This window comes from Ptychodera flava, chromosome 6 (assembly GCF_041260155.1).
Source record: "Ptychodera flava strain L36383 chromosome 6, AS_Pfla_20210202, whole genome shotgun sequence".
NCBI lineage: Eukaryota > Metazoa > Hemichordata > Enteropneusta > Ptychoderidae > Ptychodera > Ptychodera flava.
In genome coordinates this window covers 39,074,742-39,100,979 of record NC_091933.1, presented here as the reverse complement: position 1 = coordinate 39,100,979, position 26,238 = coordinate 39,074,742, and the positions used below count along the sequence as shown (strand labels likewise).

Below are 26,238 nucleotides of genomic sequence, written 5' to 3'. Positions count from 1 at the left end.
TTGAATCTCAAAGAGTTTATGAGTTGGAATGTGCACTTTCTTTCCATAAGAGAACGTTGCAGTCCCATTAATAATCAAATTATATACTTGAGACTGTTTGCAAAGCAACACACTTATGTGTGATGGAGCTGTGTGTAAAAACTTGCACAAAGGTGGCATTGGCTTGTATTGCGCTTTCTTGTCCTGATGCTGTTATCATGTTTGGTTAACAATAATGTGAAGTTCTGATGCATCACTGCTCTGTTCAGATCATGGTATATGAAATAGCTAGAATCTTTATGTGAAGTTTCTTTCATAGCATTTGATGTATATGTTCCCGGTTACCTCTTGCCAAACCCATTTCAGCATTCCTTCCAAAGCTGTCATGTGCCAGCCAGGCTTCCTTGCTTTGTCTGCAAAAATCCATGAGCATCAATGAGAAACAGAGTTGCTTGCCCTGTTTTGGATCATCTCATATTTTGAACCCAAATAAATACCAATACTCATGTAAATCATCTTTTTTTTGCCAGCAAGATTAATTAAGAGACACAAAAGAAGTACTGTATCACTATTTTACATTCAGATTTGTCAGAAATTTTCTCATGCATCAGTTTGTTACTGTGATCTAACTTTTTATATGATTGATCATGTATTAGTGTTGCATGCATATTTTAAGGACAGCATCCAATGTTTAATGTGGGATAAAACATTCTTCATCTTTCCTCAAAGCCTGTACACTTTTCCATTTAAATGTCATCCTTGTTATTAAAGCTTTATCTTGTTCAAAATATTTAATCCCGGAAAATAATTTTTTTTGGTTTCGTGTGAACTTTCAGGGCTCGAAATAGCGGTAGTCCCGCGTCCACAGACTACCAACTTTTCTCTGGGACTACCAAAACCCATGAAATGGTAGCCTACACGGACTACCAAAGCCTGGGACATGAAATTACTTAGTGGGCGACATGATGTTGATCGCTGTGAGATGACCGACGCTCATACAGTCAACCCCAGCTGGACACAGAAAGGCCAAACTATGACTTTGTTATGCAAATTAAAAGGCGACAATGCAGTCGAATTTGTTGTGACAAACTTTCAATAAAATATTATCTGAACTGATGTACTTGGATGACAGGCTCGGGAAATGATGGCCAATGAAATTCATTTTCATAGTTATTTAATCACAAAAATATTCAACTGCAAATATAAAGCTGTCGGGCCATCGACAAATTACGGTTTCTGAAGTGTACGAGATCATCCCATGATAGTGTACTATGGTGGAGAAATATAGCCAACATTGCCACGAAAGTATAGGAACTTCATGACTGTACCAAGTTGTCATCCTGAAATTCATAGCCAATCTATCTTTAGCCATGTTATGTTTACAAGTGCTGAGTGAATATTCGTTGTCATGGCGAGCATCAAAATTTGCGTATAGGCTCTGCATATGTGTGAATTGGTCGTCAAACTTTGAGGCGTCACTGTTATCCACTACACATGCTATACCGTTCTCCTAAGGCTATGACCTGCAGATATTGATGTCAAATGACTAGAAAATTCACTTCCTGGATAGAATCATGCAAAATAAATCTTTCATTGTCTAGATATAAATAAAAATCCTTTACAAAAAAAAAATCTTCATTCATGCATGGGCTACCAGACCTTGTCACTGGGCTACCAACTTCAGAAAATGGTAGCCCAATGGGACTACCAGGGAAAAAAGTTAATTTCGAGCCCTGTGAACTTTATACCCAGGCCTAAACCAACCCATCCTGATATATGAGTATTTATCCCACATTAATCTTTTGATGGTGTCTGTCATGTACGTGTTTTGTCATCATCCTTGTGATCATAGATGATATATTTCAATGCGAATCATCGCTCATCACATATGCACCAGAGACGTGAAACTAACAGCATGCAATTATATCTAAACCATGTAGAGTAGTAGCATTGTAGATAGGTCCTAAAAGAGAACGTTTGCTTCCAGGGCTTGAAATATACATATACCTCCAAAACCTTCACAGTGTCAGCTTGGTACCATGTAGTCAACTTCTTTGAATTAAGAGTCAGAAATTTTACACTTAGTTTGGAAATAGGAAAGAAAAAAGTATGAACTCAAAAAAGTTTTTATGTGTAGATGACAGCTATAGACAGTGCATCACCACAGTATACTTTGAGCAACTGTAAATTTAAAAGAATGAAATTCATCTCCACATGTGAAATGAGGCACCTTTACGTTGTTCTACTTTCATAATCAGACAAAAAATTGACAGTTTGTGAATCGAGTCTCATTTAAGACAAACGGCTAAAATTTGAAATTATCACAAGCTATTTTGTAAGGAGCAAAAATTATCATCAACAATTCACTTTATGGAGAGATGCCCAAACAATTTACTCAGTATTACCAGGCAAACTGCTTCACAACATATCACAGCTGCAGATTTTGTTTTTGGTCTTGAACATGTGTGTTAATTCTCCTCCCAGCTCTATATCATATCTCACAAAAGTTCTTAAAAGCTGAGAGGTAGCCAAAGCTGGCCTGTGAAGTACTTTCCACATTTGCTTTGCATCCATATGCAAGCTTAGATCATCAACCCACATGCAGTCTTCATCAATTCTAGCAATCCCCAACCCCTAGTCCTTTCATCTTTGAGTAGAACTAGTAATATGTATTTGGCAAAGAGATGAAAAAACAAATTCCCTCAAACAAATTGCATGCTGTTGTGTTTGTCTCTCAGACACTGCACCAACAAAAAATTCAACACCAACTACAAGAACAGATGCAACTCCAGTTATTACAGCAGCAGCAACAGCAGCAGGTTGCAGCAGTAGTGGCAGGTGGTGGCGAGAAAGGCAGCAAGCATCAACAGCAGCAGTTGCAGTCAATAGCACTGCAGCATCAAATCATGCAGCAGTTACAAGCACAGCAGCAGAGGATGCTACTGCAGCAGGGTCAGGGAATTGCAATGCCACATATTCCACAAGGTAAGATGTCGCTGGGTCATCCATTCTTTGATAATTGGATGCCGATCAAGTCTGCAACAGAAGGATAGGGTATCACAAATACAGTCACTGCTTGGGTTGTGACATGCTCATGGTCAAGTCCTAAGTGGTCAAAAAGTGATGCACAGAAACTCCCTCTACTTCTATTATACAACAACGTAGCCATTTGATAGACTGTCGTGTAAAGCAGGTCACATGTATCACATTGTTTGTGTGATAAAATGGTACCACAATATATAATCTTGGTACGGTGCAAGACTCAGAGAATTGGAAATGTCATTTTGGCTAAAGTGATAGGTTTATTATTGTATAGCCATCTTGCCTGTCTCAACATTTCTATTGAAAGTTTCTGTTTCTCTCTTTGATATTTCGGTGTCTGTTCATGTCACAGAACCAAAATATGTACTGACGGTGCTATCGATATCACAAGCCTCTGTAAATATGATGGTCAGTGGAGCTGATTTTTGTAAATTTACAGGTTACAATTATTGTAAGCTTGAAACTTTAACTACTTATCAAAGTGTTCTTCTCTGAAACAACATTTCACACTGATGCCATTGGACAATACATTGTCTTAAAGAAGTGGCAAGCATGAAGCATCAAGTTACTTTAACAGGTCTTCTAGAACTGTGATATATATACAACTTTCGCATTTTGATCAAGAAGGTAAAACAATTGACTCTTTCTCTTTGAACATATCGTACCCTTGCACAGGTGCTCGATATCTTTATAAAAGAAGTTATTATTTTCATCCCATTCAGGTATGTCACAATCTGAGATCCAACAACTTTGGAAAGAAGTTTCAGGGTTGGATGAAAATGCCAAAAGTGCAAATGGTGTGAATGCGTTGACTGCAGCTGCAGCTGCTGCTGCAGGAGGGCGCTCTATTGTTAATGGCCTGCCAGAGGGTACCCTTCTCCATCATGGCCTCCTTCCACCTGGTGCACAGATAACTCCGGCTGGAATCATGTGAGTTCAAATTTAATTTTTTTACGTACTCCTTCACCTATTTCCACTCTACAGAAGCTAAGTCTGCTTTTGAAAAGGCAGCGTTGTTTTAAAATGTTGTGATGAGTGGGTGAAAAGGGATAGAGATGTTGATACTACAGTGTGTGAGCACAAACACTGTATTTACTGACTGTAGCTGTTCTTTCCTTTCAAATGAAATGATTATAATTATTATCTCTGTAACAACCAATTTGAGCATGTTTGTGTCTTTTGTTGGAGAATCTTATCAAATTTTCAAAAATCCTAAATATCCAAATTGCAGGAATGTGTAGGTAGATGCAGTGTGGTTACTGTTGTAATACATGTATGAAGGGGTATGATGTCTGTAGTGTTTGTGTTCAGCCCAATTGTGTTGCAGGAGCGATCAAAATACAATTTGTTGATGGGCAGATCACAACAGTTCTTTGCCAGGTGAAGCAGACAGCTTTGCTAGAAACAAAAACAGTCAGGCTATGTATAAGGCTGTGATGCATAGATTGCATGTTTTGTGTTTGATTCCGTCCAACAGTATACCGACAGAGGAAAGTACAGCCAATCCCAACTCCCATCCACTCTACTACCATGGTATGTGTAAGTGGCCTGGATGTGAAACAATGTGTGAAGACTTCCAAGCTTTCCTCAAGTAAGTTACTTTCGAACTGAAATAAACCATGAAATAAATAAATATTAGATAAATAAACAAATAAATACTGGCCATAACCATGATGTTCATTTCATTGCCATATTGAGTTGCATTACCCAGTTGCACTATTATCTTCTTTACAGCAAAGTTTTGTGTGTGTTATCATTAGACTTCTGATTGCTTGAAACATTTTGTTAGTGATTAAGTTTTCTGCTTCTCTTTATTTGCAGACACCTGAATGCAGAACACTCCCTTGATGACCGCAGTACTGCTCAAGCCAGAGTACAGATGAACGTTGTCCAGCAGTTGGAGATCCAACTGCAGAAAGAGAGGGAACGTCTGGCCGCCATGATGGCACATCTACACATGAAACCTGCTGAGCCAAAACAAGCAGAAGTTGTGAGTTCTTTCGTTGTATAGTTCAATCAAAAACAAAAGCTTCTGTGATTCTGACAGCAGAAAAGTTTATGGGTTTTTACCATATTAAACCAGAAATACTTTTCTTGCATTTGAATAGGTTCCAGTAAGTCTTGTGAAGACATCCACATTGCCACCAACAACTACTCAGTCAACACCGGCACAACATGTTCCAAATGTTCCAAATGTTCAGGTGACGTCGTCCCCACCAACCGCTGTTGTCCAGCAGTCCAGTCCACCTGTTCACACAGCACCACCCAATGTCACCGTAGGACCAATCAGAAGACGGCTGTCTGAAAAGTACAACTTGTCGCTGGGATCAGGTAAGCACCACAGCAGTGGATGTGTGGGTCTGAATAGCAGACATCCATTTAAATAAGGTTGTCCTTCTGTAAGGCTAAGCTATCTTGCTTCATAGTGAACATCAATCAGCATTCTCCACAGCCTGGAAAATCAGAAGGCACCAATTTATGTAGCATTGCATAATTTGCACATTCCTTTGTAATGAAAATGTGCTCTTTGTTTGGTTGTTATCAAAAATCTTGCAAATGGACTGTTCAGAAATATTGAGCTGGTCCATCCCTTAAAATCCACTTTTGGGGACTCCTGTAAATAGTTTATAAAACGGTGAAAATCTCATAAAAAGAAAGAAATTAATGTTTATCTATATTGTGTATCATTTCAATATTTTTCAGTAGTTCCAAATTTTATCTCCCATGTTTAAGTATTGAGGTCCAACCCCTGCACTGAAAGCAATTTGGTGTTCTGGCAAAGCATAGTTTGATAATCTTTAAAAAGTGACATCTGATAAAGCATGGTTTTATATGCTCTGTTAAAAGAGTGATATTTTCTAGTCATGTGGCATCAAACGTTGTGAAATGGTTTTTTTAAAATCCAGAATAAGTCAAGAAAATTCATTGTTTTTTGAATAGCTTTATTATTTACAAAAGCAAGTTTCAACAAAGTGTTGACATCTTCAATATTTTACGATGGTGTGTCTTTTAGTGATTAGTCAGTAATCAAACAGTGTTGTATTTTGTGTAGGGCAGTAAATTAACATCTTCCTTCATTAATTATGTCTGCAAGTAGAGATCCAACGCAACTGTGAGTTTTACAAGACAGCAGATGTGCGGCCGCCGTTTACTTACGCTGCATTGATACGTCAGGCCATCATCGAGTCTCCAGATAGGCAGCTTACGTTGAATGAAATCTACAACTGGTTCACCAGAACATTCGCATATTTCAGGCGGAACGCTGCAACCTGGAAAGTAAGTAGGGAAACTTTCTGCTCATTGATGACCTTTCGTAGAGAAGTAAGATGAAAAGGATGACAATGTTTATCCACTATTTTGTGTGAAATAATTTCGTTGCCTTCATCTGCTATTAAAAGACTGTCATGAAATTGCGTCAAATAAATCCGTCACCTGTAGAATAGTCGGTCAGTTATCAAGGTAGTGATCTGTTTATCTCTGAGTGTTCTCCTCATAATTATAACAACATGCCTCCTTGAATAATGTTGTATTGTAAGATGGCCATGATTGATCCTACTATGGTATGGCTTGTGATGACAAATTTCAAGGTGCAGCATTTTCACCGAACACAACTGTGCTTTCTAAGTCATGGTTTTCAAGAGAAGCATTTATTTCACTGTTTTTCCACAGGGTTCATAGTTTTGTTGGTCATTTTCAGAAATTTTAGATAGCAGGAAATTATCTTATGCTTTTGCCCCAAAATTAGCCGTGATTCCTAGCTTTCTTGCTTTGATATGGTAAATACAATAGAGTTTCCATACAGGGAAATGTAAGGGAACATTGAAGGATGAATTTCAGGCATACACTGCATCAACAGAATTATCTGATATGTACTTATTTTTCAATTTTCACTTTCTCTCTCAGAATGCTGTGCGGCACAATCTCAGTCTTCACAAGTGTTTTGTCAGAGTAGAAAACGTCAAAGGAGCAGTTTGGACTGTGGATGAAATGGAGTACCAGAAAAGGAGACCACAGAAAATTAGTGGGTATGTATGTGATGGAGACTTTGCTTGTGTTCACAGGCCATACACTGCATGATGCCAGGATATCAATATGCAATATTGATAATGAGTCATTGTCATAAATTTGCATACTTTAAAACTATACTAATACAGTCTGTATAGTTTAATACAACCATGCAGTGCTTCAAGCATTAAATGGCTGGGTGTCTGTATTTCTTAGGTCCATTATTTAAGTAGTATGTTTTGACACTTTCTTGATCCAATCCTCACCATTGAGTGGAATATCTGTCATGCAAGGGCACTGCCACTTTCACTTCCCACCCTGCCCTACTGAGAGAAGTTGATCTACCAGTCTGTTCTCACTTTTACAGGAAGATAATTATGAAGCAATATTTCATTTGGTCATTCCATGTCAATATGATAGACATAGCCAAAGATATCATATTAGCGCTCTGGTGTTAAACTTGCGGTGACAAAATACATTTAAAATTTATAAAGTGTGTACTCAGTAGAAACTAAACCAGCAAATAATCATTATGACTGTACAGATTATATTTCAAAAACCTACTGTCAGTTTCATTATCTTCACAACCTAGAGAAATGTATGATCTGAGAGATTCAAAGATTATTTGCAAGCAGATGACACAATTTTAGAGTGGCTGTTCTGTTGAAATCATTGTAATTTTTTGTTACACAATCTAAAATATACACTTATGAGGGGTGTTTTTGTTATGGCAGACCAAGTACACCTGTCAAGCCAGAAAACAGCCCAACTTCACTTCACAGTTATGGACAAGCTCTCAATGCCAGTATACAGGTACGGTGACGATCAGTTTTCACAACTTGCAAGATTATCACACTCTTTATTGTTCCAGAAAGACAAATATTCAGCATCCCCCTGTCTGTCCTCACAATCCACTGTTTTACAAAAGTTTATCAACCATGAAAAATTTCAACAACATTAACCCTTTTCCTGCCAGACAGTATTTAGACTATTACTTCCCCATCAGCCAAGTCAGTAAAAAGCGGTATTGAGGCCAAACAAGACAGATTTTCACCCACTTGGCTTGGTATGTTATAGCATCTTTAGTCCAAAAAAATCAAGTTTACCGTATTTATGTTTTCAACAGCCTTCAAATGTACAGTATTATGTTAAAATACACTATATGGAATATGTTGTGTTTCATTAATTTTAACCATCTTGACCTGATGGTGGAATATGGACTTGGCAGGAAAGGGTTCAACAACATTAAACAGCTGTCCTCATCTCCGTCAATTTCCGATTGAAAGTGAGCTATACTGGTGGTTATACTGAAAATCTGTTGCAATGTTTTCTACAGGCTGCCCTAGCAGAAAGCAATCTGCCATTGTTGAGTAACGCCGCTGTCAATGCTAGCAATGTTGATGTTGAGGAGAGTCACAACATGGATGATGAACCATTAAACATGTAAGTATAGAAAGGTCTGGTAGAACTTCTTTAAACATGTTGAAGTTGGCATCAACTTTTTTTGCAGTTGTTGTGGTTCATGAGTTTTGATTTGCTTTGATGTAAGTTTGAAAGTTTGACGGAAAAATTCAGAACACTAAACAGTCAGCTCTGGTTGAGCTTCTTCTCATGGCCATAATGTGTCCCATTTCCATGCAGGGCTGATGGAGATTCAAGGATGAAAATGGAAAGTGGAGGAGGATCGCCAAACGGTGTCCAGGAAGAGGACATGGAAGGTGGCGAGGAGGATGTTTCAGAAGACAATTGTGTCATTGGTGACGAAGAGAACCAAGAGGTGACAAAAGAACAAGTAGACTGAAGTTAACCAATCAAAACTTGTATAACCTGTCACATGATGTACTTACAAAATATTGGTGTTTGTAGCCTGAAAGCGTAGCCATAGCTAGCTAGCTTTGTTAGGAAGACTGTGAGGTACTTCATCCTTTTTGCTATCTTGAAAAAGTCTGAAAAAAGCCAGTGTGTAGGTTAGGATCACAGAGAAACATTGAAATCCCTTAGCTACGTAGCTGTAGCAAGTAGTGTGTATGTCAGTGTTACAAGAATTGTCAAGGGTACTGTCAGGATGTGTGTTTATTTTATTTTATTGTTGAGAAACTTTTAAACTGCCATAGCATGTGTTGTTTCTGTTTTCCACAGAGCCCCCTCTTAAAAGTAAGACACGACAAAGCTACTTGAAACAATGATATGTGTCCCACCCACCACCTTGTCATTTTGTAGTCTGAAGCAAAAACACATTTTACTTGAAATAGGAATTTTATGCCATGCGCATGACAACATTTCTGTGTTGGGATATTCTGTGTCACAAAATACTTAAAAAATGTCATTGTGTGCAGATGAAATTTTAAAAAATATGAAAAAAAATAAAAAAATGCAAGTTCAAGCATATTGAATCAAACCAGTCTTACCATTGAATCAACATAAAAAAGTTAGCAATACTGTAATACAAGAACTAAAAAAAACTTATTTCTCACAATTGTATAGAATTCCATCTTTTTTGACATTTTTATTTCAGTTTTTTAGTTTGCAGTGTTCTTGTTCCCAGTTCCTTTGGAGAACAATGGAGAACACCAACTGCCAACCGTCACATTAAAGTTTTGTTTTTCAAAAAACTTAGAACTGTGCAACTTTGGACTTGCCAATAGATCTCACATATCTATATCCTTCCAACTTGTTATTCTCGATTGTAACAGTTCATAGTGTAACTTACATATGCAAGTGGGATCTGACATTTATATATATAAAAAAAGAATTTAATATTCAAAAAAAAAATGAAGCTTTCTGTTGTTGTTGCGAAATATGTGGACAGGGTCAGATGGCAACTTGGGAGCTCTGACAACCAGATAATGGGCATCAGTGTAGAGAATTCTGGTTTGATTGTCATTGTGTTTTAGTGAAGTTTTTCTTTGTTAGAGAAGACAAGAGTTCCCTAGTGGAACCATCTGTCATGTCTTATCCCAGTCAACAGGCTGAGTGGACCAACTCACAGAATTTTTTTTTCCATTTGGACAAGAAATGACACCACAGATGTTTGATTAACAGTGGGAAATGCACCAGTCTGACACCATTCTTGAACAGTGGTGTACAAATGGAATGGCTACCCCGGACAGATTCAAACATAAACTTCATTACCTTTCTCTGTGCAAGACATTTTTGACCACTGCACACAAGGCCATGGGTGAGACTCTGTCTTTTGCATCCTCAGCGTGAAAGGAAAATACTCATAATTAAGAAATGTGCTTATGTGTAACAGTGCTGTCTGACAACAAGTAAAATGATAAACCCACACAACTCAGCATATGTAGTGGTCTGTGTGCAAATACAATTTGAAGCAACAAAAGTTCTTCATGGGTTTATGTACATAAATCCACCCTAGCCATTTCCATTGGTATGCCATGGTATTTTCCCACATTTACACTGTTGTGTCCTTGAAGTTGTTGATGTGTACTATCCATCTATGGTCAGTATGTAGATTGAGGGCACATTTTCATACCTGGCTTGGTTCTTTGGTTTTAGCACAGCCAAACTCTTTCACAACTGACTCCTTTGCACAATCTCTAAATGACACCAACATTCCTGATTTCGCATTAAAATATGACAACATCACTTTGACAATAATCTAACAATCCAGAATGGTAGCCTTAGTTTGTCCATACATGTCTTTGTACAGCCCCCTCCCCTCCAAAAACATGGTTATTGTCCAGTTGTAGGATTGAAATAAGTGAAATTTTTTTCTCTAATGATTTTGACAATCACATCTGATTGGATACCCTTTGACCCCCTCGATTTAATTTATATTTATTAGTAAATTAAATTTGAAATATATCAATGAAATATTGCTTATGAAAAAAAACCGGAGAGATTGTCGTAATTCTGTAAATCGAGGTTCACGGATCAGAGAAATGTTTTCAAAAAAGTACATGGAGTGATTTTGGAAAAAAAATGAAAAGTGAAAGGAGCTAGTAAATATTTTACAATTTTCACTATAATTTTAATGTGGATGATGCATTAAAATTGATATTAGTACACTTGTGCTGTATGAAGCAGTTCTATTGATCAGAAGTTGATATATGATGCAGGTTGATACCTGCCGTGGCTGATGGCCAAATTTCCCTTCTTTAATGCCTATTTCCCTGGCCTGGTCAGCTTAATTTATTGATATTTAAACAAAAAAATCTTCCAAAAGTTGCCATTTTGTGTTATTTCGTGAAAAGGGCAATTATCATACCTTGAAACGAAGTTTTGTCACCATGCAATTTTATGTATTTTTGAAGTTTTCACTGCTTTTCTTGCAAGTTAGAATTTGCACAAGACACCTCACACACAGTAGTTGTGGTGTTGTAGGGAAAATAAAGGCAGCTTTTCATGTGCAATCCATGATGACACAGCAAAAAAATGCTTCATCACAATCCTCCTCAAGCATATAAAGTACTCCTTGCAAAAAAAGAGCTGTGTTTGTGTTATTACAGACAAGCACCGGCCAGTATAAATTACATGCTTCAGAGATACTATCCTTGTTCAACCCAAAGTATTCACCAAGCTCTCTGTTTTTCCAGTTTGCACGAATGCTTTGTGCGTTAATGTTGAAACAGCCACAGAGCCAAGCCAGTATACTTTTCTCATTGGCTTTTTTATTTTTATTCAGTTTCGTACCTGAACTCCATGTCATGACTAACCCTATACTGAAGTCAAAAATGTTTTGACAGAAAAGAAAGATGAAAGTGAATTACATGTATAACTGGTGAAACTGCCAAAATCTTTTAATCAATCTCTCGACCCTAAGGCCGGAGACACCACATTGATTTGTTAATTATGGGTCCATAACATCTCTATCTGGTTAGGGAGACCTGTTGTGTTGTATATCCTTAGAGCCATTATCTTTACCAGCTACAGTGCAATGCCTTTATCATTTCCAGTGTCTGTGTTTTGTTTTGTTTGTTTTTCCTTTCCGTTTTCCTTTTTTTTTGTCGTATGTTTCATCCATACCACATAGGTATTTATTTTTATCTACTGAATTACTGGAAAGCGCCAGAGATAAAAAAAAATTCAACAAATGATGTATGTTTTTTAGTCTTTTACATTACAGATATTTTAGAAATTTTAGTCTTGAGAAAAAAAAATTATAAGTAATCATACCTACCTATCACCCCCTTGAAAAACTCTCTGTGTAATACAGTGACCTGCCACTGGCAAGTTAGTTGGACTGCCTGCCTGAAGTAGGCTTGCAAGCAACAAACAAAATGAGCTGCTGGAAGTTGTATAGGCTTGGGAGCAAGCATGGTCAACTAGCCAATGAGACGCGCCGTTCTATAATCAACATCATCAGCATGCAGGTCACTGTATTTTCCTCCTTGGCGGACTATTGGTCACCATAGCCGTGTGTGGCATGAGACACAAAAGTGAATCATGGGATATCAGTCTGTGAGGGTGAAAAGAACACTGGCTTAGGGGGTAGCTATCATGGAATGTGCCACATCAGCTGTACACTGAAATTATTCTGTGCCCGTCATTAGCAACCTTTGTCTGTCCCTGAAAGACAGACAATACAGGCACTGTTTTGGTGTAAGGGGCAAAAACATTTTTTAAGCAGAGTAATGCTTGTACAGTTCAGATCATAAAGTTTTTTTATGAAAGCAAGTACTCCGTTCAGCATTACTGGAACTGATAGAGTTGCCTCTGGAGAATTTTGTACTGACAGTATCAGTAACTCCCTATTTTCATGAAAAAAGTACACATTCAGTACTCAGGTAGCTTTCACATGCTTAGCCAGTGTTTGTTCATCACACAGACTAAAGTACTCCAACACTGACGCTTCTCAAATGTCAGGTCAACAAGTCATGTCACACACAAAACCAAAAATTTTTTTTTTGTCAAAAACAATTTAAACAAAAGAGAAGTATGAGAGATGAAGCTGTTGGAACTTCTTAGAGCAAATAAAGTTATCATATATATAAAGAATGTTTTGTATCTGATATTCTTTACAAAAGGCTAATAGCTGTGACTTTGGTGATTTTTCATCAAATTTGATATTGATGTCCACACAGTTTCTTGTTCTTCTGCCCGATTCTTGTTGACATACACATTATTCAGCTTGTCAACTCAGCCTGTACGTGTCCAGACTGTGTTTTATTATTGACAATATGAATTCTGGTCCTTACTAGAATTCAAATGTAAACAATAACAGTGCATTTAATACATATAGATGCAGTATTGACAATCTAAATAGTGGGCGTTTCAACATGGTTTGGAGAGTAGAGCAATAATTTATAATTTTACATACAAAACAAAAATAGTGAGAAAAAAAAAAATCCAAAGTTACAGGTACTTGCCCTCTAAGTTTTCGTTTGATGGTATGTTTAAGCTGAGTGGCCGTGAGATATGTGTTAGACTTGACAAGTTCTAACAATGAAAACGTCATGTCAATTTATTATTACTTGCACTGTCATTTCCTTCCCAGAGGTGGTCGTAAGGCAAATTGGATTCAAGGCAACAAATGTATTTAATTTTGACCATTATAAGCTGCAGATTATTCTAGGACATCCATGGTACCGGTAATCAATATCCCCAGGCCAATACTATGACCTTGAACTCTTTCAATAGATAGTGATTACAATGTATTATGCAGAAAAATGTTGTATCAAGTAAACTGCCCATAAGATTTGCATCTCTGTACATGTTTACATCACAATATCTTGCAAATTTCTCACATATTTTCTACAAACATTTTGTAGCCAAGGAAACCAATTGGCCAAGGAAATTTGACAGTTTTCACCCTGATGTCAAATTTCTAGCCATTTTAAAAAACTTAATAACACGATTGGAACTAATTTGGGATAGTTGGATTTTCATATTTTTCAAATTTCTCAAAAGTGTTAGGTACTATATAGCTGAATGTTGCAATATTGCAAATTACTCATAAAAACAAGTGTTAAATGTAAAAAGAAAAGCAGATGAGATTACATTTGTAGATTAAATCAACATTACTTCATCATCCAATTATCCCAAATTAGTTCCAATCGTGTTTAATATTACCGAGAAAACTGGATATACCATCCGAGTTGACGGCATGCAGTGCATTCTACGGGTTCCAATAGGTTGAAGTATGTTGTCTCTATCAGGATGTCATATTGATATGCATCATGATTCCCGGTCTATTTTTACATATTTTTGAACAGGAACCTGTTTAGTATTCATCTTGGTTAAAGCTTACACCTACAGTTCCAGTCGGTGATTGATAAAACCTTTACACACATCCTTCATCTGTACATGCACTTGCCTGAAATTTAGTTCAAAAGCTTAATATCATGAAAATAATTCAAAAAGTTCCAGATGATGGGCCTTGAAGACTTTAAAGGGCCAGTAATGCTAACTTTGTGAGATTTTGTCATTATTTTTGTTTTTAATATCAACCATAATTTCTGGTTCTACTCCCCAAAGCATGTTGATATATAGAGTATACAGCTTGTCAACTCAGTCTGTCAATGTGTAAACTGCGTTGTTATTGTTACAATTGAATTCTGGTCCGGACTAGAATTCAAATGTAAACAATGATAGTGCATTTTACACAATAGACGTTATGTTGACAAGCTAAATAATGAGTGTTTCAACATTCTTTTGGGAATAGAGTAAAAATTTACAATTGACACATGAAATATAAATAATGGAAAAAATTGTCAAAAGTTAGCATTACTGGCTCAATCAATTGTACAACGATGGTTCTTTCAAGTTGCATAAATTTGCAGCTATACATCTCGAATTTATTGTTGTTGTTACCTTCTCGTGTCTATTTATAGACAGAGAAGGTATTAGAGTTGAAAACCAATATGCTGCTGTCCAAGAACTTCCGTCTGTCAAGACTTCCGTCTGTCAAGATCCGTTGACGTCATGCCATTGTGATGGGTCATATCATAAACTGGTGGGGTGTTCATGGCTCAGGTTGAGGTGTGGGAGAACGATTTTGAGCTATGACAAAATCAAAAGGGACTTAGCGGCATAGCCACAGTGTTAAGCCTTTCTCCAAGGTTTCTTAGCTGACTACAATCTATTACAGACTACTGAGCTGACGTTAGGGGTACTCACTTTGTGTTTGCTCACTCTGTGAGCGCTAGTGTTTGGTACTGAGTTGCGTGGATATCCCCTCATGGCCTCACGTGATCTGGGCCTGTTGCATAATCTGCAGAGATGATCATATGCCTCCGAGTCTGAAAACTGTCATTGTGTAAGCCTGTCGGCATTTTCCTTGCATTTTTTCTCATTTAATTTTGCAAAATATCGGCGATTACCTCAATATTTCAAGATAACCCTTTCTTCCCAATCGTTTCCTGGAGTTTCAGAGTCATATGAACGAAAATTAGTGAAAGTTTTAGACAGGAAAATCGGACGTCGGCCATGTTCAATGTTTACAGTACAATCAGAAGTTTACGTGGAGGAATTAACCAACAAACACAGGAGTGTTCATGATGCCCGCCCTCTAGAGGCAGACCCTCCTATATGAAGTACCACATTTGATGCTTGTGGAAAGCTTGACCACACAATGGAGCATTTAAACTTTTAGAAAATGACAAACTGAATAAGAAGGTATTCAGAAAATGTCAAATACTGAGGAAAAATGCGCAAATATTCAAAATAAACAGGTTAACTCAATACTATGACAATTATCAGCCATGAGGTAAACACAAGACCAGATAGGCGTTTTTCATCATTTCCACAGGACTCTTTGGAAAATCCATTAAAAACAGTTAAAAGTGACTGGAAATGATCACTTGGTATACATTTAATTTACAGATGCCAGGTTGTGTATTTCACATGCACTCAGGTCAGTAAGGAAGTGCGTCATTACTATTTTGGACTGTTAATTCTTATTTCTGAATTGTTTAACTTTTTTCCACATTGAACTATCTATCTTTAGGCAGTTAATACTGTAGCTTAGAATTTTTTTTTATATTTGGATTTTTAAGCTTCTTTGGTCACTATCTTTGTGGACGTTGGTTGTTCTCATATTAACTTTCAGTACTTTATCCTATAGCACAAAGTGACCTAGTAGTTGCTTGTCCGTTCACACACCTGAAAGGACTTTGACCCGATCATGCGACAAAAAGGAGCTTTCCCACCATAGGCTGTTCAAGAAGACAGAAGATGAAGACAAACCGGGTACCCGGTGAAATTAGTCCCTCTAACTGACAATATAATGATCAGAGTTCGTCCCTCATGACAAGTGTGGTGCTGCTTACTATTGCCCTGAAGGTTAGGAGAAATCTGAAACTCGAGGTCCTGAGTGAACACGGTGTACCATTTTGTCGACAGGTAATATAATCCCGTCATTCTTATAGTCACTGTGTAACACACCCACAGCTCGGCCAGTGTCTCAACGAACGACTGGCAGCGACGGGAAGTGCGCCAACTTCCACACGTAATTGGTTTGGGAGTGAGACACCTGGTTGTCTGTAGTTGAACGGGGAAATTGACAAAGTGTTTTGCAACTCGCACAAAGGACTAGATATGAACTTCTAGCGATGGGGTCGGCCATGAGCTACGTGTCGAGTTTCTTAGAAAGTACGAGCGGCAGTTTTGGAAAACATGCTACATTCGACTTATGGGTTCAACTATTCACCGTCATGATGCCAATAGCAATAGCCACACTTGCATACGCCACCGAATTAATTGGTATGTAACACACAGTGGTATCACTACCCGTATATAAATGTACAATTTGAACGTTGGTTGGCGATTAGCAACCCACCAGAAACTTAACAGTCCTGTGATATGGCTAACAAATCGTGGTAAAGCCCGTTGTATTTATTTTGTGCGATAAAAAAATCACTTAGACCAATATATGAACCATCCTAAAGAGAATATTATTGTAGCATTGGTCTGGTTGATAATCGTTAAAGTTCAACTTTAGCATTTCTCAAAACTTTTCAGTACATAATGCACATACCGAGAATTTTGATGCTTCATAAATCAAGAATTAGGAACTGAGTTTTCGCTTGTGCCATTTCTACCAAAAGCTGATGTCATAGTGTCATTTGCTGTGAGTATGTGGGGTTCGTTTACATACTTATCCAGGACTGATATTGTTCATAATGAAACGTTGCATATGGACAATATCGCCACAATTGCCTTGACAAGACACACCCTACGAAAACATTGTGTTTGCGTGTCCAAGCTTTGAGTATAGCTCCTCCGGGATGACTTTCTGCTTGAATACAGCTTGCCGTATGTAAGAGTTGCTTCTTTGAATCGAAGAAAAGCAACAACGAAGCGCTTTTTATTTCTTTCCCGGTCAACTTACTGTTCTTTCAACGATTGATGCAATTTTACTAACTTTTGACACTTCTTTATCTCCAACAAAGTTCTAAAAGTCGTTTAATTGTGCATCAATTAAACATCCTCATGTCTCATTTTAATTTTTCGACTTTGATCTCTTTTTAAAGTGGGTGGCGAGGAGGTTGATGGGGAAGGGGTTGGGTGATGCACACCGACAAAAATCACAATGTTCCTTTTATTTTTTAAGATATTCGTTCGGATCCCAAACTGCCCTTAGTATCAATGTATATGCTCGTCTTTATGTGCACAGAATCTTACTAAAAAGACTCCTGTGCTTCTTGTTGGGTTTGTTAAATCCCATATCCTCGTTATTTTCAGTGTTTCTTCGCTTGGAATTTCAGCTTTCAAATTATCCAAAATTTGACGAAACTGAAGCATGCGAATTGTTTTTCTTTTTATAATGCCTGAAGTTCAACGAGTACGTTTGGCACAAATCGTTGAGATCGATAACTGATATGAGGATGCCGTCATGGAGCTACACGACAAGAAAATAATTAAATGAGACCAGGCTTATCTTCTAAATCCTTGTGCAAGTTGATGCGGATATTATTTACATCCGAAGATTTTACATCTTCGGAAGGTCAGAGAAGTTTGACATTCAAACACCTAGCCACCTACATTTGAGCCATTTTGTTTTTGGACATCGTTATTTCACGAGTTCGGGTCAGTCATACCAAACAGCGGAGCTTACAAGTTTGTGCCTATAAAATTCACAAGCCTTTTCTGCTTTTGATATTTTTGCACAGCTATCAGTGGAACAACGTGTCTTCCTCCCAGTAACTTCACAGCAGACTCGTCCGCTGCCTACATCAACGCTTACTGCTCTACAAAGGATAATGAAAATATGCCCTTCGTGATCTACCACGAGTTTCTACCGGTGATGCTGGGTATACAAGCTCTGATGGCACACCAATCCCTCATGTACTGGCATTACCGTGGATTAGAACGCATGAAGGCCGATATACAGTTCATCACTTCGAACTGCGATGGTCTGTTCACCGGCACCCTCGATCTGTGGGCTTCTTTAGTGAAGAGCGTACGAGCTCACAACTTGCCTAGCCTTGGAGGAAAAGGAAGTATCATCGAGATGATAGCAAACCTAGTGCAAGAGGAAAACGAGTCACTAGCTACAAAGGTTGATGGTCTTAAGGTGGAAATAAAGACGATTCAGACAGTCGTCAACAAGTACAATGGGTTTTCCATATCAAAGACATACGTTAAAATGAGACGTTGCTTTTATCTTGTGCTCACCGGTGGCGCCATCTTTCAGGCTGCGCAGATAATAATTTGCTGGTATTCCGGTGGCATCCTCAAACCCAACTTCAAATGCATGTTTCAAAATTTCGAAGTACCTTGCACAAAACACATGGAAGTTGTATACGAGATCTTGATGTGCTTGAACCTCTTCCTCTGCCTCGTGCTGCCGATATTTGTCACCCTGCGTCACGACCATAAGGTCATTTGGTGTCGGAGGAAGCAGGTGAAGTACATTTATGAAGTTATACCACTGATCAAGAAACCCATGGGATTTGACGACACGAGCCATGGAAATGATCTTCAGTTTCTTTCAATGTACATCGGCCAGTCTCTGTATTCAATAGAGACTCTTGGTGATGTCATCGAGCGCATGTACCCTTGTCCAACCTTATCTGACTGTCCAAATTTTAAAGAAGTTCTCATTTACCTCCTGGCTGAAGACAGGGAACTGAAACCCTATGTTTCATGCATGTAATCACAGCGATAGCTAAAACTTAACATTAGCACTTTGACAGGACATAATCTTCGAGTGAATTTTTATCATAATTCCTTTCGAGACACCAATTATTATATGTCATCTTTAGGAATAAGTATTTTTATTCAAGAGTAACCTTCAAGAACTCGCAAGCTGCGAAATTGATGGGATATGCGCTGGTACGAAGAATCTCTAAAATCGGATTGCTTTTCTTTATTCTCCAGCCACCTGGTATAGAATTACGCTGGTTTAAACTCATCCTATGACACTTAATATCCACTCTACCGCAATTTCATTTACTTTGTAAAAAGCGTTTGTAAATAGTTTCACATTTCCACATTCCACATTCTCTGTCTACTCTTCTTGTTCTTGTGCATTATAAATATCTATAAGTTAGCATATATTCACTTTTGCCGCACAAAGTCATAATTGTTTCTAATCAATCTGTCAACAAATCGTTACGAAACTGGTCTGTACTGACAAGTCGTTGGATAGGCCATGATCATGATCACTTTTATGTCGTCGTTAAGTTCATGATTTGAGGAATTTTACCTCCCAGTATTCATCACTTCAACAAGTATGCAGAGCAGTAAGAAAACATAATAGTTCAACTATACATGTGGCAGAATATGATTCAAAGTTACCTGACGAGAATGTGGTACAGAGTTATGGACATGTTGCACAAATAGCAAAGACTGGTTGCAAATGGAAACGTAATGTCCTTCGGTTCAGCACTGAGGTGATGATTTCGTACCTGCGTTTACTTGCAATTTCGAAGTGTGTGGGACAGGCCAGTTGTTTTGCTCGTGAAGGTGAATCGAAACTGTTCTTACAGGTCTGTTTTAACTGTGATAAAGGGGTAGCTACAAACAGTATTATCGAGCCGATGGTAAACATTTTAATTTTATGATTAAATATGCGTAAAAGTAGTCAATTATGGGAATAGAAACGAATTTAGAGGGTTGTTAAATACCATTGTGATGATACACAATGTGTACTGAATATCTTTACTTTTCATGTAAAGTTGTCAAAACCATATGGAATGTTGTGTTGGGATATAAACATCGTCTTATTTTTACCTAAAACCAACCATCGATTAGACATCACTTAAGGCAACCGTATTTTTAGAACATAGATTTTTGAATACTGGTAGAGTCAATGTCCGTCCATTTGGTGCTATTGACATGAGTGTCCACAAATGTGATGACGACGAAACCCCGTGAAATCATAGCAGAGAGGAAAGCGTTTGTGGAGACATATACTAAAACAATAGTTCGTCATCATTGCAAATCTTGCCATGATGATAAAGGAGCGAGAGGAAACCGAACGAATCAACAAATTTTGAGTGGCTGTATTCCAGAGACCAGGTCAACATGGGTTCAGCGTTGTCGTACTTGTCAGGTTTCTTGGACAGTCCGAGCAAGGAGTCTGGCGCGTTCGCTGCTTTTGATTTGTGGGTCCAACTGTTCACAGTATTGATACCGATGGCTATGGCTATTGGTGTCTTTGCAACGGAAGTTTTCGGTAAGTGCAGCACGTTTGAATTTCGCCACAGGGACATAGGGTATCATCTGTCCTTTATCACGGACACTTAAAACAAGTATTGGGAATGGTATTTGTTTGTAAGCAAAGGTACATCTTTACATCAAGATGTGATCTGACTCTTACATGGCTGCGAAAGGTTCACGAGGCACTGAGGTACCACATTAACGAACCAAGAATCCAATATTTCGACACGCAAAACATGAGATCTGGCACTGTATTGCCGTCTTACGTCAGTGGAAACGTCGGCAGCTGGGAACATGATTAAGATTTAACAATACGACTTATTCTATTTTCGATGGACTTTCCCTAATTCAAATAGCTTTGGGCTGCATTAGTGAATTTCGAGTCATTTCTTGAGGTTGCTTACAAACAAAATGAGCATTTACTAGTAAGTGTCCACATCCATTGTCAATATTCTTTTAGTTGAACCTTTCCTTTCAGTTCAGTATTTTCTAGAAACCTTTCCTTTCAGTTCAGTATTTTCAAGAAGTTTCGGAATAATTGGATAAAATGTCTATTAATATACGTACTTTTAAAGATAGCTTCACAGGTACAGCGTACGTTTCTGAAAAAAAATCCTAAAATTTATTGATCAATAAGGCGTTCTCTCTAATAGAGACCTTCATTCATATTTTAGACTTGTCATTAACTATTAAAGCAAGTGTCGAACCTATCTAGTTATTTACATATATCGAAGAATCTCTTTTTTTCAATTTTCGAGAAAATCTGCACCGTTACTAGCTACGCTGTGCGAACAGACAATGAATCATTTCAATAAGCTAGTGTGTATAAATTGAATCATGTGTTTGGTTCTTTTTTATTTAGTTGACAAAGTGACAGTTTGTCTCCCTCCAAGTAATTTCACAGCTGATTCATCGGCAGCCTTCATTAACGCCCACTGTTCGACCAAAGATAATAACAGAGACTTTCCCTTCATTATCTATCATGAGATTCTACCTGCTATACTGACCATCCAAGCACTGATGGCGCACCAGTCGCTCCTCTACTGGCACTACCGTGGCTTGGAACGCATGAAGGCAGATGTACATAGCATCACGGCTAGTTGCAAAAGTTTATATGATTGTACCCTGGAAACGTGGGCAGCGTTGATGAAATGCCTTCGCGCTCGGAAACAGCGAGGATCAAAAATTAAGCAGAGCGTCATGGCAATGATAGAGGATGTAATGGAGGAGGAAGGTGGGACACTAGCCTCAAAATTAGATGACCTCAGAATTCATCTCAAGACTATTCAAGTCGTTGTGGACAAGTACGGAGGGTTTTTAATCTCTAAGACCCATATCACGATGAGACAGTGCTTGTATTCGGCGCTGATCCTCGGTATTCTGTTGCAAACAGCGCAGATTGCAACTTGCTGGCTCTCAGGCGGAATCCTACAGGCGTATTTCGACTGCCCCTTTCTGCAATACGACATTCCGTGCGCAAAACACATGGAAATTGTCCTGGAGATTATGATGTGTCTGAATCTCTTGCTGTGCCTGCTGTTGCCAATGGTCGCCACTCTGTGCCACGATCACTCTGTCATATGGCGTCGCAAAAGACACATAAAGTATATTTACCAGATTATTCCGCTCATCGAGAAACCACCAAGTTTCGACGAAAATTGTCTCGGGAGTGACTTGCATTTCCTCTCGCTGTATTGCGGTCGTTCTTTCCATTCGATGGAAACTCTCGGTACAGTGATGAAGAAACTGCACCCGTGTCCAACAGTGATTGCCTGTCCAAATTTCAAAGAAGTACTGATACATTTGCTGCGAGATGAACGAGAAACGTTATAATCCACGTTAAAATTTTATACAAGGGTTTGAACAGAAACTCTCTTATTTTGGCCAGAATTTTCTTAATATTAAGTCCGCTAATGTCATTAAAAACGAATCGGCATTCTTCCAGGGATTGGGAATCAACATAAAGAGTTAATATGTAATCATCTTGATTACTGCTTCAATTGATTACAAAAATGGCTTCCGTGTTAACTGTTTACTTCTCGAGATCTTTACTACCATCCTTTTTCATTTCGATTAATTTTACTCTGAAAGTGAGCAAACGGGTTCATATTACAGCGGGCGTAGTTTTGCAAACAAAGTGACCAAAATATGATGACGCCTTGCTTCAATATCACCATATGGCATAATCCACGGAGCCTGTTGCTTGCGAATGTGCTCAGTTGTACTCAACTACGATGATGTAGGGTCATCATCATTCTTGTCTCTCAAACGATGCGAAGTGAATAATTGCGATCATTTTGTTGTGTCTAAGAAATTTGTAACCGGCAAATTTTACAGGAATAGTAAGATGCTATCTTCATACAAGATTGTCTTGAAAGCCACGAACTGCGATTGTCCACACCGTCACAATAAATCATGGATAGGTGAGATGAAACACAAGTCGTTATTTTGAGGCAGCTTCTCAAGCATATGTGACATCTACCTTTACATAGCTTGAAAATGGACAAAATGGTGCATTTGCCAAGAGTTAGGTAAAAAATTAGCTCTCATCCACTGTATGACTAGCTTTTGGATTATCACACCCTTAGACTATCGATGGCGAATCCGGGGCTTGGGGTCATCCTAAGAGGGTGCTGTAGTCACTGAAATGGAAGCGTCATCATACTTAAAGAGACAAACTTCCAGGAAATCTCTGAATTTTCAAATAAGCTTGCTTATTACATATGTAAAATTTACAGCTTTTCTCACCGAAACTGGTGCCAATTTCAAGCATATTTTATTTGGACAATGGATAGACATACTGACACACTTGTAATTTCATCGCATTGTTTGCATTGATGATACCTCGCATAAAATTTTCTTATCCTTTCAATAAAAAGCAAAGTTAAATATTGAACAACACTTTATTTATTGACTGCTGGATGCTTTTAGATAGCTCACATTCTTCAAATCGCAGACAGGTCACATAGGTAGCAGCAGAGTGTGTAAAAAGTCATCCCCAAGAGCCTTCAACACGTTTGAAACTATGTGACAAGTACTTTTGTGGAAAAATAGTGCCAATGGAACGGTAACTACTGTGTGTGGAGACGTATATCGCATAATAACAGATGTTGAGTGCAGAGTTCCTTTGATATTCTTATGGGCAGAACTGTTCCAGTATGGCTTCCACTTTAAGACCCCCTGTAGATGTACACATACATCCATCAGAAGCAAGCATAGAAAACAACCATCTATGGCTATAGTTTCTTTGCCATCTGTCTCTCACACAAAGTGAATACAGGCAGTTGGATAAAAAATCTTAAAACGTTAAAGACCTGTTAGACAAGCGGTTTCTGGATAATTATTCATTAAATATGCAAAATAGCAATAATTTGATACCGCTAAATATCTTTCAGTGCTAGTACATCTCTGTATGAACAACATGTATAGTGTCATCAAATTTGACGAAGTCGTTGCGATGCGTTACTTTTTATGGGGCTTGAACTTACAATATCTGCAATACCAATTCACCTACCGCAGCAGTCAGTAGATAAAGCTCGTCGGTCTTGTGGCTGATAAAGCTGTACAGTGATATTAAGAGGATATGTATGAACCAGTTTTTGGCAAAACCATAATTAATAATAATAAAATTAATAATAAACATTAATTCTCCCAGCCATTCAAAAATACCACTTAGGGCATACTGTTGCTCCAATCAAGCAAACAAAAAGGCGTAGTTCTATTTTCGCTTGTGAACTAGAATTGCTATTGTATTTTCAAAGAGTTTGAATTTTCAATTTTAGATAGTAGTCCATTTAAAGACCAACTTTGTTGATCAAAAGTGAAAATTTCGTGGCCCAAACTTGAAATTTTCGGGTAATTAAATACACAGACAAACCAGGAATAAAATGTGCAATATTACCAAATCAACTGATGAGAAGGAAACTAACAACAGCGCCACTAACCTTTCAATGTTGAACATCAGTGAAAAATACAACGACTTCGATTCAATTATTTCCCAGTTGTGTGAGTAGTATGTGTAACATTATATGTGAATACTTGTTGGTTTCAGATAAAAAAGTACGATTATGATTTTACAATTATTGTGAGCAAAATATAGTTGGTAGTAAACTGCAAGTTGATAATGTGATCAAAAGCAGAAAAAACACAGGTCATTTGTCCAATCATCATATTGAAGTCATATTGAAATATTAGTATGAGAAAAAATAATCTGAAAATTGTTGTACAAAAATACCCTATTAGGGGTTAGTAAATGTATTTGTGATCCATTGCCTACTCCCCCCCCCTCCGACTTTTTGTCCAACCCTGATTCATGCATACCAAGTTTCAAGGCAATTGAATAAGTGCTTTCAGAGAAGATATTTTGACCAAAAACCGGAAAGATTGCCCCAAAAATTACAGCTATCAAAATTTTACCACAATTTGGACAAATATAACTAAAGTCACCATAAAGAACCTGCATATCAAGTTTCTACCAAATCTGGCCTGTTGTTACAGAGTTTTAGATTTTTCCTTTTTTTTACCTCATTTGCATATTTTTGACACTGACATATTCATTTGAACAAAATTCACATCTCCACCACTGGGTGCACCTTGTACACCAAATACTAGATGTAGGTGCTGCAGATTTTGAGTTTTTGATGTAGACGGACACACATCTGCACACACTAATAATACATACATAATACAGACAGATACCCCCGACCTACCATATAAGCTCTCTTTGGTATACATATACCAGCCATGAAAAGTATTGTTAAACTGAACTAAAAATCCACTTGATATGAAATCAAAATGTTTAGTATGGAAGTTCCATTGCAAAAAAACTTTTCATATTTTCAATTGAGTACATCTACAAGTAACTGTACCCTTAATTTTTGCAGTGTGATGATACTGTTATTGTAAAATACAAAGTTGTACACAATATCTGAACATCTATTTCTGATAATGTTGAAAGATATTTCGTCTGAAGATGAAGTGAAATATGCAAGATTTGGAACTGTTACAACTTGATAGTTTAACGTTGCACACCCCTGAAATGTTGAATAATTGTCCAGCAACCACTACAATGTCTCAATATTGTTGAAGTGGATCATTACTTCATAGAGTGATTTGTGTGGATGTTTGATACACATTTCTATCCATTGACGATATTTCTTACTTGATGTTAAATAATAAAGTATTAAACTAATATGACACCAGAAGATAATGTTTTGTCAGAGTTAAGGAAGACAGAAAGGATATATTTCTATTTCATATATCATACTGTAGTGATTGATTTTGGACATATTATGATGGGAAGGGGAAATTTGCCTTCTACCTTTGAGTGACGACATGTACAGTTCCAGTACCAGGTAGGTTTTAGTATGAGCTAGTACTGGGGCAAAGTTGAGAGTGGTGAAGTAGTACTCGGGATGAAGTTTTGGTACTAAACTGGGACAGAGATGTACTGGGCCATCTGCACCAATGCACACACAGCTACAAGGTAGAATAAGCCCCTGGGACAGATATTTGACTGATAAAATTTTCACAACATTTTTGCTGGTACTCTGCTTCAATTGACTCATTGTAAACCGTGTGCAGCAAATTTCTATCATCTTTTATTGTAAACATTGGCCCAATGTCCCTGAAGCCACTATAGACATG

At 37.8% G+C, this 26,238-nt stretch overlaps 2 protein-coding genes across 17 annotated transcripts in view; both read left to right on the top strand.

The window, feature by feature from the left end:
• LOC139135739 (forkhead box protein P1-like) overlaps positions 1-10,714 on the top strand; it is a 35,019-nt gene extending 24,305 nt beyond the window's left edge. For 5 of the 15 annotated variants that reach the window (XM_070703396.1, XM_070703398.1, XM_070703399.1 and 2 more), the window contains 10 exons: positions 2,718-2,964; positions 3,744-3,951; positions 4,499-4,612; positions 4,843-5,011; positions 5,130-5,352; positions 6,119-6,297; positions 6,925-7,046; positions 7,761-7,839; positions 8,363-8,469; positions 8,668-10,714. In XM_070703396.1, the coding sequence (XP_070559497.1) occupies positions 2,718-2,964; positions 3,744-3,951; positions 4,499-4,612; positions 4,843-5,011; positions 5,130-5,352; positions 6,119-6,297; positions 6,925-7,046; positions 7,761-7,839; positions 8,363-8,469; positions 8,668-8,827 (1,608 nt within the window). In that variant the 3' untranslated portion in view covers positions 8,828-10,714. Of the gene's footprint in view, positions 1-2,717; positions 2,965-3,743; positions 3,952-4,498; positions 4,613-4,842; positions 5,012-5,129; positions 5,353-6,115; positions 6,298-6,924; positions 7,047-7,760; positions 7,840-8,362; positions 8,470-8,667 lie in introns of all 15 variants that reach the window. The other 10 variants (XM_070703392.1, XM_070703393.1, XM_070703395.1 and 7 more) reach the window with 3 other exon arrangements.
• Positions 10,715-16,373: 5,659 nt separating this feature from the next.
• On the top strand, positions 16,374-23,486 carry LOC139135737 (uncharacterized). 2 transcript variants are annotated; one of them, XM_070703388.1, is made up of 3 exons: positions 16,374-16,689; positions 18,099-20,608; positions 21,455-23,486. In XM_070703388.1, exons 2-3 carry the CDS (start codon positions 20,458-20,460, stop codon positions 22,423-22,425), a joined length of 1,122 nt encoding a protein of 373 aa, XP_070559489.1. In that variant the 5' UTR covers positions 16,374-16,689; positions 18,099-20,457; the 3' UTR covers positions 22,426-23,486. Both variants share the same exon structure in this region; 1 of them encodes a protein (XP_070559489.1).
• Positions 23,487-26,238: the final 2,752 nt, after the last annotated feature.